General features: G+C 43.5%; 1 protein-coding gene across 1 annotated transcript in view; it reads left to right on the top strand.

Moving 5' to 3' along the window:
• LOC119657294 (xaa-Pro aminopeptidase ApepP-like) overlaps positions 1 to 17,307 on the top strand; it is a 40,941-nt gene that overhangs the window by 2,373 nt on the left and 21,261 nt on the right. The window contains exons 2-4 of the mRNA XM_038064140.1: positions 6,382 to 6,529; positions 6,657 to 6,828; positions 6,938 to 7,174. Of these exons, the coding sequence (XP_037920068.1) occupies positions 6,382 to 6,529; positions 6,657 to 6,828; positions 6,938 to 7,174 (557 nt within the window). The remainder of the gene's footprint in view (positions 1 to 6,381; positions 6,530 to 6,656; positions 6,829 to 6,937; positions 7,175 to 17,307) is intronic.

Genomic DNA, 17,307 nt, shown 5'->3' with positions numbered 1-17,307 from the left:
ACCGCAAGGTCGTCTGCAAACCCAATCAACGTTGACTTCTCTATCACGCGAAGGCCGAAAACTCCGTCATGCATTATGCTCCTTAGCAAGGACCACAATACGGAGCCTTGGGAACACCTGATATCACAACATATTCTTTGGCGCCGCCATTCGTCTCGTCTAAAGAAGTGTCTCCGAGAGATCACCACTATTAGCGCGATGAACAGAACCAGCGTGTTGTATATTACCATGTTGCCCGTAGCGTCTAAAAGACATATAGGGCCCAGGAAGTGGGTGCACTAGGTGATTATTGGACTTCGGTAGCAGGGCCAATTCCTACCACTGGGCGGAATCTTCTCAACCTAATTTTACCTGCCGCTTTCAGTACCTGGTTCAGAATTTCGTCCACCCTTGGAGACTTATCTTATCTTATCTTCAATTAGTTTACAGATCTCTTGTAGTTTCTCTTCGGTCACTCCGGGGATCGAGGAGACATTCTATTGAACAAAAGCCGCAGGCACGTGCTTTGCATTTTTGCCCATAAGTGTTGCTATTACCACCTTGTAGTCATCCCGATGAGTTCGTTTTCCACTAGGTATATCTAGCTGTTGTAATGCCGCTTCATTTCCCGTCTGGCCTTATCAAGGATACTTCAATGATCGACTTCCCGTTGTACTTTGTCAAAACTCGCTTTCGATTGTCGCGGCTTCTGATTGGAGAAAAATATCCTGGTGCAGTGTTCACTCACCCACCAGACCATCCCTCTAACCAACGAAATTCTATCAGTCAGATCGACAATCGAGTTGACTACAATGTCCAGCTCTACAAGGGTTTCAGGTAACATTTGGCCCCTGGTGTTCGTCACTCGGCTTCCCATTCAATGGCCCACGCGTTGCTATCACCGACAATAATTTCAGTACTATGTAAGATTCTAGCATGCCCTTATATTGCGTTATTGTTGCACTAGGGAGGGGGCGTAAAAGCTGTAGATATTGATGCCGTTGACGTTTGCCCTTACAAAGCCGGCTCCCGAGAATCGTCCCCAATTTTATCTTGCATAGCTGCCCGTATTGCGTTTAAGCGCACTCAGAGCGCAATTAGTAGAGAATTTTTCAAATGGTGATTTCTCGGAAATAAAATAACATATTAATTTGCATTTTTTTTTATTTTGACGATAAAGAATGAAATCAAAATAAAAAATATATCCGGTTGTTGTTGTTACACACAGGATTCTATTGGATGTTGAAATTTCAATCTAACGTGTTTAGTAGTGCATGCTGCGCAATATGACTGAAATCAAGACAGCTAAAGCATGTCTTGGGAGATGTTACCTTTACCATTTGATCACGAAAACTACCCGCTGGCTTCTCGCTGGATTTATTTAGCTCCAACATCTGACCTCCTTTCTGCGTTCGCCTAATACGGCTTACGTTACTGCCAATTCTGTCAATTCCACATGCACTTTCACTGTCCGATGGATACCGGCGACCTCCTTTCTTGGATATAATCATTATTTCCGGATGAATCTTTTTTAAGTCCTTTTGCCGCTTGTTGTTGCCCATCATGGTCCATTGCTCGGTTTTACAAGATGCCGATTGTTCCTCTTTTGTCAATGTTCAAGCCGTAATCAACCTTTCAGATAATTTTCGCCGGTTTAGCTTTCTTCGGTCAAGAGGTTTTTTGTTGTTGGCCGCTTGCTTCAAACCCACGGGGTGTACTAATACCCTCCCTACTCTGTTCTCCGCGTTAACGTCCACGTTTTTTTTAAGAGGTGTCACCTGCGTTTTTCGCGCAACTTTGCTACATGACGCTTGAGCATTTTTCCGCTCCTGTCGCTCTAATGGGCTTAATGAACTTACTTAAGTCTTTCGTAGCAGCAGCATTATTGTTTATCCGAGGGCTATTCGTATTCCTTTTCGAGTCCCGCGACGAATCTTGTCAGCCAAGTTTCCGGTTGTTGAGAAATTCAGCTCATCACTCCAAAATGCTCCCACGGTTGAGAAAAAGATTTTCCTTTCGGAAAGATGGGCATTGAGATTTAGATGGCGTCTTCCCGCTGATTTGTTTGTAAACTTTCTGCGCTCGGTGTGATTTCTCCCTATACTTCTCCAGTTTACAAATTAGTTGGGCGACGTGGCGTAATTTTTTAATAGCCTCAAAATATCCACACCATAAAGTTAATAGTTTCCAAATCGATATCTGCTTAAATGAAGTGAATCATGGTAAACTACTGAATTTTATAAATTTACCCTTAAATCCGTGCCAGAAGCTAAAAAGTGAAAGCAATAATATAGGGCACAGTTCGGGAAAATTAATTAGAACTCTTACTATTAATAACAAAATTATGGCAGATCAAAACTTTATTTCTGGTTTGATTTTACTCCACCCTAAAACTTATTCTCCGTCTCCATCTAAACACCGTAGATTTTCACAGAGGTCCACCAATTCAATACCTTGAAAAACTTTCTAATGTCCTGCCCCATCGCTTCATCTCAGGCACGGTCAGCCACATTTTCCTTTTCTACTATAGATATTGTCCCTGTAGATTTCCGGACTAAATCAGCCTCACCCATACGTTGTAGACAACCCGCCCATTGTATCCTATTCAGCCGGAAATTTAACCTTGCCTTCATTAATGTGCACATGAGGTGATTACGCCCGCTCGATCTGAGTCAAGGCAGTTTGTCAATCTCGACTTGTCCTTCCTATTAGGTCGAGATCGTTAGCATAGGCTAGCGCCTGGGTGGACTTGTAGACGATGTTGACTTTTCCATTAGTATCAACATCGCGGATCGTTTCTTTTTTACGGCCAAGTTAGAAGGGATGCATAATAATATAGGACATCCTTTTGTAGTTATTCTACTGCTGTCATTTGATCTAACACATCGGTAAAGCTCAGCCCAGTCAGTCTTATCAATTTAGTCGCAATATCGAATTGGCTCATGGCTGTGTAAAGTTTTACTCGGCCTATCTTATCATAGGGAACCGTGAAGTCGTTGAAAAATAGGGCAACAAGTGTGCCTGTTTCAATAGTTTCTCCATTGATTTCCACGTGGCAAAAATGTGATGCATTGCGGTTGTCAATCAATCTTCAAATTTTTGAACCGATGTATGGCACAGAACGTTTCCTCCATGTTGGTGGTGGCGGTGTTTGCCACCATCATCGAACCAGTCAATCGAACTTTTTTTTGACGCGGGCGGAACATATTTGTGGTTGTACCTATGATAATGTTCTTCAAATGGTTGTCAAGTTCACTTTTCGATACTTCATCTCGAGGAGATCTGATAGCCATGGCTACTTGGGCATCCATATTCCTCTTACGCGTGCTACGAAGGGCTTTGTTACGGATCTCTTCACCTGATTGGCGAGGGGGATGTCATGTGGCACCACGACAACGAGAAAGTGATCCAAATTTATATAGCCACCCATATATGATAAATTACGACATTTATCAAATCTCAGAAGTATAGACGTTCAATTAACACCTCTTTCCGTGGAAACCAGCCACTTCCAAAAACCATTTTTTATGAATAATTCACAGTCGATCATTGGTGGTTTTACGCAACCTGTGGGAGCCGATATGTCACTTGAATACGGGCTCCGTACTTAGCTGTTCAAATCTACAAGTATGATTTTAATATCATACTTGGGACAGTCGAGTGTTCGCTCCACTACCTCATAGAATGAACCCTTCTCCCATTCTACAGTTTACTCTATAGCATTAAAGAAGTTAATGTGCGAAGTTTACCACGCGAGTGCAGAATGCATAGCCGTTCGTTTATGTTTTAGAAGCCGATACCAACCTTGTCCGAGAGTATGGTTTACCGGATCATTATAAAACATAGATATATGATATAGTGATTGTTTTATAATGAGCAGCCTCCGCATATTCCGCAGGGTAACGCGGTGATTTCAACCATATGTTAGGACGGAGTGTCAGCTATTTCGCAGCTCCTATTCTGTACAGACATCATCACCTTGGGAAAATGCATTTGCCGGAGAGGTAGCAATGGCGTAGGTCAGGACGCCAGACAGCTTTTAGGGACATCGAATTGGTGGACCTCGGTGTAAAACTGCGGTATCTCGAGTTCCTTACTAGGCCTAGACCGGATGCCGATTGTTGCGCCGTTGATGATGATGATGTCGAGAATTTGCGCTGTCCTTTTTAGGGAAAAAATAGTTGATCCATGCCATGGGGAAGGGCCTAAGTGACCGCCTTCCCAACCTTACCAGCTATTTATATCTCATAGAATCGCCTTTTCAATACAATTCGCAAAAATTATGCGCAGGGTAGTGACATGGCATTATTGACAACCTATGATCTGTTATGATGGACATTATAACTTTGAAGCACTCTTCAGTCAGCTGTTTCAACTGATTAGAAAAAATGGCAACATAGAGTCGATGTTGAGTTAACAAACATACTCTCGCCAAATATACGTTCTTTTAGTATGTCAAACTACACTTCAATGTAATATTAACATTCTATGTCTGTTCTCATGGCTTATAAGCAGTATATTCATATAAAAGCGACAAGTTTGACTACTGCACTTGATCGAAAATAATTAATAAAAATAGGATTTCCACCAAACTTCTCAATAACTTGCCCTATCATGGGCGTCGTTATCGAGACTCAACAGGGACTAACAATAGAATCTGCCCAGTGCTTTTGGGGTTTTCCCATCGGTCTTCGTCCTTGTTTTCTATCTTACGATGAACGTGGCCGGCTAATTGCAGCTCCCGAAGTTTGAGTATTTTGAGGATGTCACATTCGTCAAATATTTGATACAACTCATGGTTGTATCTGATTCGTTATTGGTCGTCCTCTCGTTTAAGTCCTATTATTCTGCTCAGGACAATTATTGCATGTCAACTTATTACCTTTGACCACTTTTGCGTGTTCTTGGTTTCAGATGGTGAACACCAAATTACAGATAGTTTTCATGGTCCATGGATCGCCTGATACCATTTATGCCTGGCGCCTTGGTTATTTTTTGACATTGGATGGATGGCTCTATTTCACCAATGTTAGCGGTTCAATGTTTCCATTACACTCGACCATCATTCTTGTAGGTGCTGGTGCTTGACTTGTATGTAAGTCGTTGAGAACTTCTTTCAAATAAGACGCCCATCACTCATATGTGTCCGTGTCGGAAATTTTCGTAATTTCCCCCAGCGCCGGAATTCATGTTCAACCATTTTTTTCGCTATTATTTTGGTAGCCCGTTTGAGATCATACAAGATGTCGTCTATGGGTTTCCCAATGCCATTCAAGAGAATAACGTTTTATCATTCTTTCAGTTTTGCCTTATACTCTTCCGCCCTTATATTCTTTAGTTTTTCGAAGTTGGATGGTTTTATTCCGTGTAGGTTTGAGATTCGGCACTTTTCAACGGTTTTTATCATATATATGATGATTGGAGTCGCACGTTGGTCCTCGATATCATCTAACGCCTTTTCTTTTGGTAATGGGAACGTTGTCTACCTGGTTGAAAGTAATGTGATCTGGGGACGTGCATGTCCTTTTGTAAATTATCCTGTATGGAAAGTATGTGGACTTTATAATTAAATTTCTGCTACTTGCAAGGTCAGTGAGACGTTGGCAATTGTCATTTAATATATCATAGAAACTGTGCCCTGCGGTTGTTCCTCGATGTGTCTTCTCGTACCCATCCTTGACATTGAAACAGCCTAGCATATCTTGACTTCATTCGGAGGCAATGAGTTGTAAAGTCTTTCTAGCTGTAAAGTTGCTTTTTGACTTCTTCATCTGTTTTTTCAGTTGGGACAAGCAATATATTAAAGACCTTTGCTTTGATGCTTTAAAGTCTGTATTCACGACGAAAGCGACTCAAAACTCACGTTTCTATGATAGCTTCACACTTTTGAAGGACATGAGCGATCTCATGTCGGTTACAATACTAAGTACATTGCTGCAAAACTTACTTCTTTATCTGGATTTGTGACGAGCATGCTATTCACATAACATGGAGTTAACATATCCTAGGCTATATTATTATTTGCGTTTCATGGACAAATAGACGAACAGATTGATTTGAATAAAGTTTTGTCTAAAATAAAACCACAAAAAGCAAAATTTTGGGTTTCACTGATACTTTAGCGAAGTTAAACGATTCTAAATGTCTTTTTTGGAAAATAAATACAAGATAAACCATATGGAACTATTGCAATCGCTCGTGGTGTTAATTCAAATATCGCTGCCAATGTTCAAGAGTGCTTACCTCTCATCCTTCCTCTACAGGTGGGACCTGACATTCATAAATATCTTCGTCACCTTCGAGCATAAGTATTCATTTCAAGTTCCCAGGCATAATATATGTATATTACTTTAAAATATAGGGTGAAATCTTCAATTATTCTCATTCATTCAATTCGAACAGTGCACAATTCACAAAATACAATGATGAGCGTTTACCATCCCCCGCCCTAGAAAAACTCAACAGGATAAGGAGTATAATGGAAAACAGCACGACCCTCGAAGGCGACCCGATTCAAGCGTATATCGTTCCAATGAATGATGCACACCAAGTACGTAAACTTTCTACCCCCCAAAAAATAAAACACTTTCCTATCAAGCAAACAACTGAAAATTTTATGACGATTATATTTTTTATGATTATTTTCGCACCGTCATCACCACAACTCACGCAATCAGAGCGAGTACATTGCTGAACGAGACAAGCGAATTTTTTACCTTACAAACTTTAGTGGATCTGCGGGCACGGTCATTATTACCCAAAAACATGCCCTACTTTGGACCGATTCCAGATATCACATTCAGGCCGAACGACAGCTCGATTTAAATTACTGGACGCTAATGAAACAGGGTCAGTATCTCTGCGATACCACCATATTGTCCATAAAATGAATTAACTTTAATATGATTCTCATGTCGCACTTTTTATGCCTGCGGACATACCTCCGAATGGCCAACAGGAAAGAAAGATGTTCCCACAACCGAGAAATGGCTACTGGACAATTTGGCCAATAATTCGCGAATTGGCGTCGATCCATTCATTCTATCGTCCTCGACATTTCTGCAAATTGCTGATAGCGTAAAACCACATGGGCATGCTCTTGTGCCTATTATGACGGATTTAGTGGACGAAATTTGGGACGAGAGACCGCCAGTCACTAGCAATGAAATTTATCCAATTGCAATACAGTTCACTGGTGAGTACTTCCAGAATTTAATGACAGACTTGTTGACGGAAAGCATTTTCACAGGCATTTAATGCCACAGTCAATGTACATTCATTTCTACCCAATCGAAAAGGCGCTTCCATGTTTTCAATGGTTCACAAAAGAAAATTCAGACAAATTGCAAAAATAGAAACCTCAAAAATTATAAAAAACTTTATATCATATACATGCAATGTACTTTATGTAGGAATCTTATTCATCCAACCCCTTCCCTTAAAAGTACGAGTACATGAGTACATGAGACTTGTTCAATTGCACTTTATTCCGGCACCCCAACCCGATTGGAATGCATGCTTTGAACTTGACCAGATGTACCAGATTCTAATGAAAAAAGTAAAGACTGCAAAACGTGCTAAGGACTGCCCCTTTTGATTTCACAGTGACAGTGAGAAAATTTCCCAAGCGCAATATGAAAATAAAATGAAATTAGATGAGATGTGAGCGATTTTAAACTTGAATAGTTCCCTTGCTTTTACTTTTCGCATTATAGTCGGAAAACATTTGCTTTCCTCTCCCAAAGTGAAGTAATCGAGATTCTTCGTAATTATGCTAATCTTTCAAACGCGAAAAACTAAAAGATATTCCCTTGGAATTTCGGGTTGCTCATCGAAATTGCAGATTAATCGAACTCGCGACCTTAGGCGTGCATAAGAATATCTGGGAAAGTATGTACATCAATAAACTGATCCCTTTTAAGATCCTTGTATATTTCTGGTAGATAGTAACCACAAGGGGCTATTTTAGTGTTAAATTTATAAAAATGGGTATCATTTTAAAACTGTAATAAAATTAAAACTATAAAAGCTATTGAAACTTTAAATACAAGGAATATTGAATCCTTAAAATTAAAAATTCATGGTTACCCAGATTTTCCGCGTGAGGTGATACCAATTCAACAAAAATATTTCCTTAGCTCTGATGAATATCTACTGCATGCACCTAACCTAAATTTCAAGCTTTTCAGTATAGCGCTTTCGTTGTTAGAGTTTTGTGTAAAACAAAACCTAATTAAAATCGATTCAATGTCTGTCTGTCCGTCTGTTCGTCTGTCCGGCTGTCTGTCTGTTTTTTTTTTTGTTTAAGGATTTGGAAATCTTCAAAAGACACACCAGTGTATGGGATTCTTGCCAAGTAAAACCACCCCCGACTCCCCCCAAGCCCCGTGAAACCACCATAAGGTATTACTTCACGAGGCGGAGTCAGCTCACTTTCGTCTCTATGCGGCGTACGTAACCGCGCTTTTCTAGTCTTCCCTGTCTTTCATTTTTGCGGGGTATTCTTTATAGGCGCGCTCTTTTCCCATGGTCGATTCTGCCTACCGCCCTGTGAGCCACTCTTCTGGCTCAATATACCACCAGTAGTTCCGTCTTCTACTGGGGAATGAGCACCTCCAAAGCATGGACGCGTCTCACGCTTTGGCAATGCATTGGGCCACATGGACAGCTCTTTCCGTAGAGGCGCCTGCTTTATTAGGTTGATCTAGCCACACCTCTATGAAGGTCTGCGCATCCAGAGCTTCAGCTGACTAGCCTGAAATCTTTCTCGGTTTCGGACATGATGGTCTTCTGCCCGGTGACTCCACGCATAGCCCAAAGAAAATTGCGTGGTGATCGCCGTGGATGTAGTCCTTGTTGATGCACCAAGACATACCACGTGTCAGTGCAGGGCTGACAAAAATTAAGTCTAAGATTGAGGCAGACCCACCTTTTCTGAAACGTGTTTTCATAACTTTCGTTGGCCAGAATTATATCCAACTGTGCGAAAGTGTCTAGTAGACTGCGGTCCCTTGCATTTGTCACCAGCAATTACCCTTGGACTACGACCCCTTGCGTCGAGAACAACACTATCAAGCATTTTCTCGACAGTGTCAGACTTGGTGACGCGTAACAGCTGTACACACATACCCCGTTTATTTTCGCCCACACAATGCCACTGTATGCCTGACTCCCAGTACATTGTATGGCTTGTCGGCCGCATGCCCATATCGCCGCTCTACAAGTCAAATCTGTAACCCATACGCCATCGTGACGGTTTCTATAGGGTTCGCTAATGATGGCAATTTCCACCTCGGATTCGTAGGTGGTTTGCTCAAGTAAACCTTGAGCGACCCTACAATGATTGAGGTTTATTTGAATAGACCTCATTTTTTCATTGAAGTCAACGCCTTCCTAAATTCCAGGCATTCAGCACATCCGCCAATATGCCGGTAATCCTACCCGTCACTTCCTTCGCACAATAAGCATTTGGAGTCCCTATTGCACGCTGTGGCAATATGGCCTTTCTACCCATACTTTCTGCATCGATCGGACCGATCAATGCTGGTGGTGCATGTCTTCGCTAAATGGCCAAACGTGAGACACCTCTTTAGATAAATCTGCTCTCTTAGACAGCAAACAACCTATTCGATTCGAATCTTCCCGGCCGCCGATAATTTCTGGGCTGCGTCCACTGGTAATCGCAATGTCGCCATTTGAGTATTACCATAGGCTCAAACTCACAATGGACTCCTCGGCAAGTTCCTCCAACTTGAACTGTTCCATTAAGGCAGTACAAATTTCTCCTTTGGATGTCACTTCATCGAAATCCTTGCACTGTATATAGAGCTCATTGTTTTTGGGTCCGTACTGTGACATTCTCCCCAAGTGAGTTCTTAACTTGAGTTCGGAAGCCTTCAGTTTTTCCCAGTTTTTTTCAACTCAAACATGAAGTCACCCTTCTGGGCCCTTCGAATCTTGCTAACATTTCCGCCTAGATCGGGGTCAGCTTTGACATTTTTTCAGTTTTGCTGGAGATCACAATTGCTTCTGAGCGAATTTGCACTTTTGCCTTTTTCTTCGCCTTTTTATTAACTGCCTTGGTCCATCCACCATTTTCATTCCCCTTGGATTTTGCCGATTCTATTACCGGAGCTCGCACACATCTTTTTGCCGCACTGTCTTGTTTGGTGGCAGACTGATTGCATTACGAATAGGTGTCACTTGGGTCGCCTGTGACACCGTTGCGGCGGCAGATTTCAACTTGAACTTGGAATTGAGTTCCTCCTGCTGTCATTTGTTGTAGAGCACTCTAATAGCTATCACCATATTTTTTATAGCTTAGTCCGTTGTGGTTGTCCTTGATAAACTCGGATAGATCACCTATTTTTGCATCAAGCTATGTGAAGGGTAATTCCTCTGCTGTGGGGCTCTGCTCTCCATGAGTCCTAACCGGATTACTACTTTAAAATAGTCCTTCACATTTGGCATCCATTGACCATGCTTCTTTTTTAACTTTTTTGATGTTTGGCCTTCGCGGTGATCTCAAAGTTGACGAACTTCTTCTGAATGGGTCCTTGTCCTGGTCCTGGAGTACATCCTGTTGTTGCTCGTCTTGAATATGTGCCGTTGGTTTTGTTTCTGTTTTTGTCGTCCAAAGATCTGCTTTCAAGTCAACCCTTCTTCGATTTTATTGCTGGTGTTCTTGGTAGAGTGCTACTTCGGTTGAAGACCACCTTTACCAAATCTAAAACAATCGTAGCATTAGATGCCACGGTGCCCAAGTTTTCCACCAACGAGGCACTGCGGTCTAGGGCTATCGATGACCGGGAGCCCGCTTGCTCACTCCCAAAAGCCGCCGGTACTGGGGTTCCGAGCCCTTGCGCCGTAAGTTTCCTCCTTCTCACGTTTTCCATAGTGATTTTATGTTCTGGATATCCTTCCCCCCAGCCTTTTTGGTCCGCGCACCAGAGATGAGCAAACACTAACTCATGCACAGTCAGGAAATAAAAGTGCATGAACACATATTTACGCATCAATACGTATGCCTTAATCCTCCAGCTGGGGTCGCACCTGATGGGAGATCTGGTCACTCCTCGCAGGCCGTCTGTCCGTCATTTTTATTGAAGAGGTGGAGATCTTCATTGGTATGGCCACGCCCGTGGAACCACCTCAAGTTATTACACCATTACAAAACGAGGAGCAGTCAGCTCAGTTTAGCTTGGTCCCCTTTCGTCTCTACGCGGCGTACGTAACCGCGCTTTTCAAGTCTCCTCATCCTTTCGTAGGTTGCTTTGGATAGATGCGACCATGGTGTTGATCGCATCCCAGCCTTCCTGACATACTAACATTCTTCTAGAGTCTCCTCAAGGTTCTTCCTTCCTCCACAAACCTTAGACAGTGGAAGAATACATGCTCTGGGTTCTCTGGGACTCCATTGCAGTTTGGACAATCGCGATATCCTCCATGCCCCGTAGGAAACTGAGTAAGATTATAATTAATCTCACCGTGCCGTCTCTCCGTCTGTCTATCAGTCACACACAATTTACTCGGAAACAGCTGAACAGATTGCCACGAAATTCAGTGAGAACAGGTGGTTTGTGTGCTCCTTTACGTACACCGAATGGTGCCATTTTGTCTTAAGTTTGTGCAGGTGTACATTTTTTTTCACAAAACGTGGTCATGTCGGGTATTAAATGATAGAGCTCAATTAGTATAAAACTTGGTATCAGCATGAGCAATAATATAGGATATAATTTTGAAAAGTTTGAAGGCAATCCAACCATTATTAGTAAAGTTACAGAAGGTCCTAATTTCGCATTTCAGGTAAATTTATTGCACCCTAAGACGCGTATGAAGTTATCATCATATAAAGTGAAACGAGGGGTCCATGGTGACGTTTTAGTTTTCTTTTTTGGCTTTTTTTTAGTTATTTGCATATCAGTGTCAATTTATGTGTAATAAAGCTTGTGGGTAGTAACCAATATAATAGGCATGTGTGTACCTGGTTACCAGCTGTCTTAAATTTACGTACATGCCTTTGTGCCCGGAGTAAAGCAGAAATACGTGAGGATGCGTCAGATCAATTTATCAATGCGGTAATAGACAATGTTTGTTTATTTAGGATGAACACAGTATTTATGTCGTTGATATGCATCTACATATGTATATCTTGAAGTTTGATCAAATATGATGGAACATTTTGAAACGCCCAGCTTCTGGTTTCCCGACTTACTTGTATCTGTTGTTGGTTGTCTTCTTCACATTTGTTAATACTATTGAGGTCCTAGTGTGAAGCGTATGAGGTTGACTGCTATCAATACAGCGCTTTCCAAATCAAATTATTTGTGTAAATGGCTTTTTAGAAAGTAGAGGGCAATTGAATTTTTAACTATGTACACAGGGAACTGTCATGCACTTATCATTCCTAACAAGAGCCTAACATCCGGTTTCCCGACTTATTTTATATTTTCATCGGGATAATGTCAGAAATGAAGTTTCACATTGCCAGACAGTTATTGTAATAGCAACCCCTCGCCAAGTTTTATACTATGACTTAGGTCTAGGGTCCGCGGGCTCTCTCTAAATGTTAAGGTGTTAATCATTTCATATGTAGAACGCGGATGTTACCCAATCGAGAGCGGGGATGAAGTGCTCGTTTCACCTCATAATTGCTCATAATGCATTAACGTTCAACACCGGGGTTTGACAAAAGCAAAACCCCACATATATACATATTTTTAAGGTTAACATAGCTATGAAGTCCCATGCATACAGTCAGTGATATAAATTTACGTGGAGTGCATTCAAACGGTGGACCTAAAATTTTTTTCACCTAATGTACCCTCGAAGGGTATCAAATGAAAGGTGACAATTAGAACTTTTACCAGCACATTTCAGTTTTAACGCAAATTGGATAATGCCCTAGTAACGAGTCAAAATGTGCACGCTTAAAGTAAGACAGGACACATTTTCGAAAACTACCCAACCTGAAAATCTGAAAAAATTCAGAGCAATGGGCTCATATGAAATATAGACCTCATAATATGTACCACCCCGATATCTGCTCAAATAAAATTATTAATTGTATATTACCAACCTTTTGAAATTGAGTGAAAAATCCCCCTTAAGTTCATCCTAGGAGTACTAAATTTAGCAGCAGCATAGAAGACAGTATTGCGCATAATAGTGCCAAGCTTCATCGGCTATTAGTATCAAAGTTATAGCAATTCAAACTTATCAATTCTACGCGAATTCACTACATCTTAAGTCAATTTAGGCGAATTCACTAAGGCATCATAATTAACGAGAATAATTAACATTTAATTTGATTTCATTTATGAAGAACTTACTTCTCCTCAGCTCTCTTTAAGGTTTCGTGTAAAACAAAACCTTATTAAATTCAATTCGCTGTCTTTCTGTGTGTTACATGCACTTCTCTCAGAAACGGTTGTGCCAATTAATACATATTTCGCTGCCGTGAGATACATCGCACTATGTAGAGCTCAAGGGCAGGGGGTCTCCCCACATGCAAAAGGGGCTGTCAATTTTTTTTCACCAAGCATATTCATGTGTGATATCAAATGTAAGGTCTCGATTAATTCCTTTCAATGCGGACGACAAGGGAGCTATTCTAATTATTACATCTGTCGAGTATTGATTGTAAAAAACCTAGTCTATGTTCCGGTGTACCTAAAAATTGTGGTTTGCAAAGAAATGGACTATTTTAGTTAAAGTCGGTTATCACGTCGGGGTCACCAATTTAACTAAAATAGTCCATTTCTTTGCAAACCACAATTTTTAGGTACACCGGAACATAGACTAGGTTTTTTACAATCAATACTCGACAGATGTAATAATTAGAATTTATTAAATTTTAATGAATCAGTAATAGCAAACGACTATTTACACCTTAGAGGCAGAAGAGAAAGATCTCGCTTCATGTGTTTCTTTCTGCCCCTAACTCATGGCACACTTTTCTCGCTAGTCTTCCACTCCCGTGACGAGCTCTACAAAGTGGATAGTTTCGCGCCATCCATTTGTTCGCATTCGCAACATTCGAAATAAATTTCGAATGCTGCGAATCCTGCCGCGCCACATCACCCCGCCCCCAGATGAAACGTAGGGGTTTCGGCAACTGATCCCGGAACTTCGTTCACCGTCAATCCACAAAGCGGACATGACGCTGCTTCGGGGCGGACACGGGTTTCAGCCTGGGCAGAGAGACCGCCTTTTTGTGTCCACCGATCTCGAGCTGGAAGAAATGTTCTCCCCGCTCGAGAACGCGGTGCGGGCCCTCATATGGAGGCTGCAGCGGCTTCCGGACGGCATCCGTCCTGACCAGAACGTGCGTGCACGTGTCCAGTTCCTTGGGCGAACAGGCAGGTGTGGACGAGTGTCGGGTGGGTGGTGTGGCTTTTATGCGTCGGAGATTGTCTCTCAGCAGACGCACCAACCCCGACTCTGTGAGACCCGATCTCTTGTCGAAGACCGCTTGGGAGTCTCGGGTTCTCCCCGTATACTAGCTCCGCGGGGCTGGCAGCAAATTCCTCTCGTCGGGTTGTACGTAGGCCGAGTAGGACGAGAGGCAAGACTTGGGACCAGGACGGATCGTCGTGTGCCATAATGGCGGCTTTCAGCGTCCGGTGCCAACGTTCTAGCATCCCATTGGATTGCGGGTGGTATGCAGTAGTCCGCTGGCGTTTAAAACCAAGGAGTTTGCCTAACTCGGAGAAAAGAGTGGACTCAAATTGCATTCCCTGGTCAGTGATGACCACTGCAGGGACGCCAAAGCGAGGTATCCACTCTCGACCGAGGGCTTCGGCACATGATTGCGCCGTCATATCTTTCAGAAGTACTGCCTCAGGCCACCACGTAAACCTGTCGATGATTGTGAGACACTACCTATAACCGTGCGAGTCTCGCAAAGGCCCTACTATGTCGAGGTGTATTGTGTGGAATCGCTTGGTAGTGCGGGGGAATGAGCCCACTTCTTTCCTTACATGCCTGGAGACTTTACACTTCTGGCACGCGATGCACTCTCTGGCCCAGGAATTGACATCCTTATTCATAGAGGGCCAGAAGTATTTCTCGGTGACTAGCCGATTTGTTGTCCTGATGCCTGGATGCGCTAAGTCGTGAACTGCGTGGAACACTTCCTTGCGAAAGGTGACCGGAATGTATGGCCGAGGTCCCTTTTCCGAGTCTTCGCAGCCGAGAGAGAGGTTTGAGCCGAAGATGGGCAACTCCTGAAATTTGTATTTGGGGTTGGATTTGAGACTCTGAAGTGCTGCGTCATCCTCCTGCGCCTTGGCAATAGCCGAGAAATTGAGTGAGGCGGGAATGTTAATCTCGGAGACACGAGACAAAGCGTCAGCAACTATGTTGTCCTTGCCGGACACGTGCTGGATGTCTGACGTAAACTGACTTATAAAGCTCAGATGTCGAAGCTGACGAGGGGACGCTTTGTCGGGCTTCTGTTTCAAAGCGAACGTGAGAGGCTTATGGTCCGTGAACACTGTGAACGGCCTGCCTTCTAGGGAGAAACGGAAGTATTTAATGGACAAGTACGCGGCGAGCAGTACGCGATCGTAGGTACTGTCGTTCCGTTGAGCGGAATTCAACTGCTTAGAGAAGAAGCTCAACGGCTGCCAAACTTGATCCACCTTTTGGTGAAGGGCAGCACCTATTGCGATGTCAGAGGCATCAACAAAAATGGCTAGGGGTGCATCTTGCAGAGGGAATGCCAAGAGTGTAGCGTCGCCAGTTGTTGACGGGATTTGTCAAACGCGCGGATAGCCACTTCAGACCACACGATCTCTCGTGTGTCCTTAGTTTTGGGACCAGACAAGTACGCGTTCAAAATGGACTGGTGATGGGCGGCCTTGGGCAGGAAACGACGGTAGAAGTTTCGCATGCCCAAGAACCTCCTCAACTCCTTCACTGTCTTTGGACACGGGAAGCTTGTTATCGCTTGCACCTTGTCTGGGTCGGGCTGTATTCCTTCAAGGAAAATGAAATGGCCGAGGAATCTCACCTGTTTTTGGAGAAATTTGCATTTCTTAACGTTTAGGACTAAACCGGCCTCAAGGAGACGTTGAAAAATGCACTCGAGATGGGCTAAGTGCTCAGACTCAGTGGAAGAAGCGACCAAAACATCATCCAAATATACGAAACAGAAGTCGAGGTTTCGCAGGACTGAGTGAATGAACCTTTGAAAGGTTTGCGCCGCATTGCACAAGCCGAAAGTCATTCGGGTGAACTCGAAGAGTCCAAAGGGTGTGCATACTGCCGTCTTTGGAATGTCTTCAGGAGCTACTGGGATTTGGTGATAAGCCTTGGTTAAGTCCAAGGTCGAAAAGATGCGGCAATTCGCGAGGTGATGCGCAAAGTCGTGGATGAGTGGAATTGGATATCGGTCAGGAACAGTCTGTGCATTTAGCCTTCTGTAATCCCCACATGGGCGCCATTCGCCATTTGGCTTAGGGACCATATGCAGTGGGGAAGACCAACAGCTGTTTGAGGGCCTGCAGATACCCTGTTGAACGAGTTGTTCAAACTCTTTCCGTGGAATAGCCAGTTTCTGGGATGGTAGAGGACGCACCTTCGAGAAGATCGGGGAACCAGTAGTGATAATGTGGTGCTGCACATTGTGCTTCACTGGTTTGGAGAGACTACCCTTGGTAGTAATCTGGCTGAACTTTTGGAGAAGTGCCCGAACACGAGAGTCGGTAATGTCTTCTAAAAGAACGGAAAGATTATTGCCTGGGTGAGATACCATTTGTCCCGACGAATTAAGGTTGGTCGTGGGGTCTATAAGGGACTTATTTTGCAAGTCCACCAACAATCCATAGTGACACAAGAAGTCTGCGCCTAATATGGGGAAGCTGACATCCATCAGGATGAAACGCCACGAAAATGTCCTACGCAAGCCAAGACTCATGTCCACTTGCCTATACCCGTATGTGTTTATGTGGGAGGAATTTGCTGCCGCAAGTTTGAGCGGTTGTGGAAAAAGTTTATGTTGCCGAGGTACGGGAAGAACCGACGTGGCGCTGCGTTCTGGGTGGCCGTCGCCAGGACCCCCCGCGGACCTAGCTTTTTGCGGCAGGCGTGAATTTGCAAGGGATAGTACACTTGGTGGTTTTATCGCCGAATCTGCGGTGGTACCAGCAAATCCCCCGGTCCGTGGACTGTCCCGACGACCTGCTACCCGAACGCCCTTTTCGAGTGGAAGACCGTGAGCGAGCTCGCGATCTGGCGCCCGAACGCTGAGCGTCCAACGTCGCCCGCATCTCGGCCACACTGGCTGTTAAAGTGGCTATCTCGCGCCTCAAGTCGCTCACCTCA

This window comes from Hermetia illucens, chromosome 5, assembly GCF_905115235.1.
Source record: "Hermetia illucens chromosome 5, iHerIll2.2.curated.20191125, whole genome shotgun sequence".
In the NCBI taxonomy this organism is placed as follows: domain Eukaryota; kingdom Metazoa; phylum Arthropoda; class Insecta; order Diptera; family Stratiomyidae; genus Hermetia; species Hermetia illucens.
This window is presented reverse-complemented; position numbering and strand designations above follow the sequence as displayed.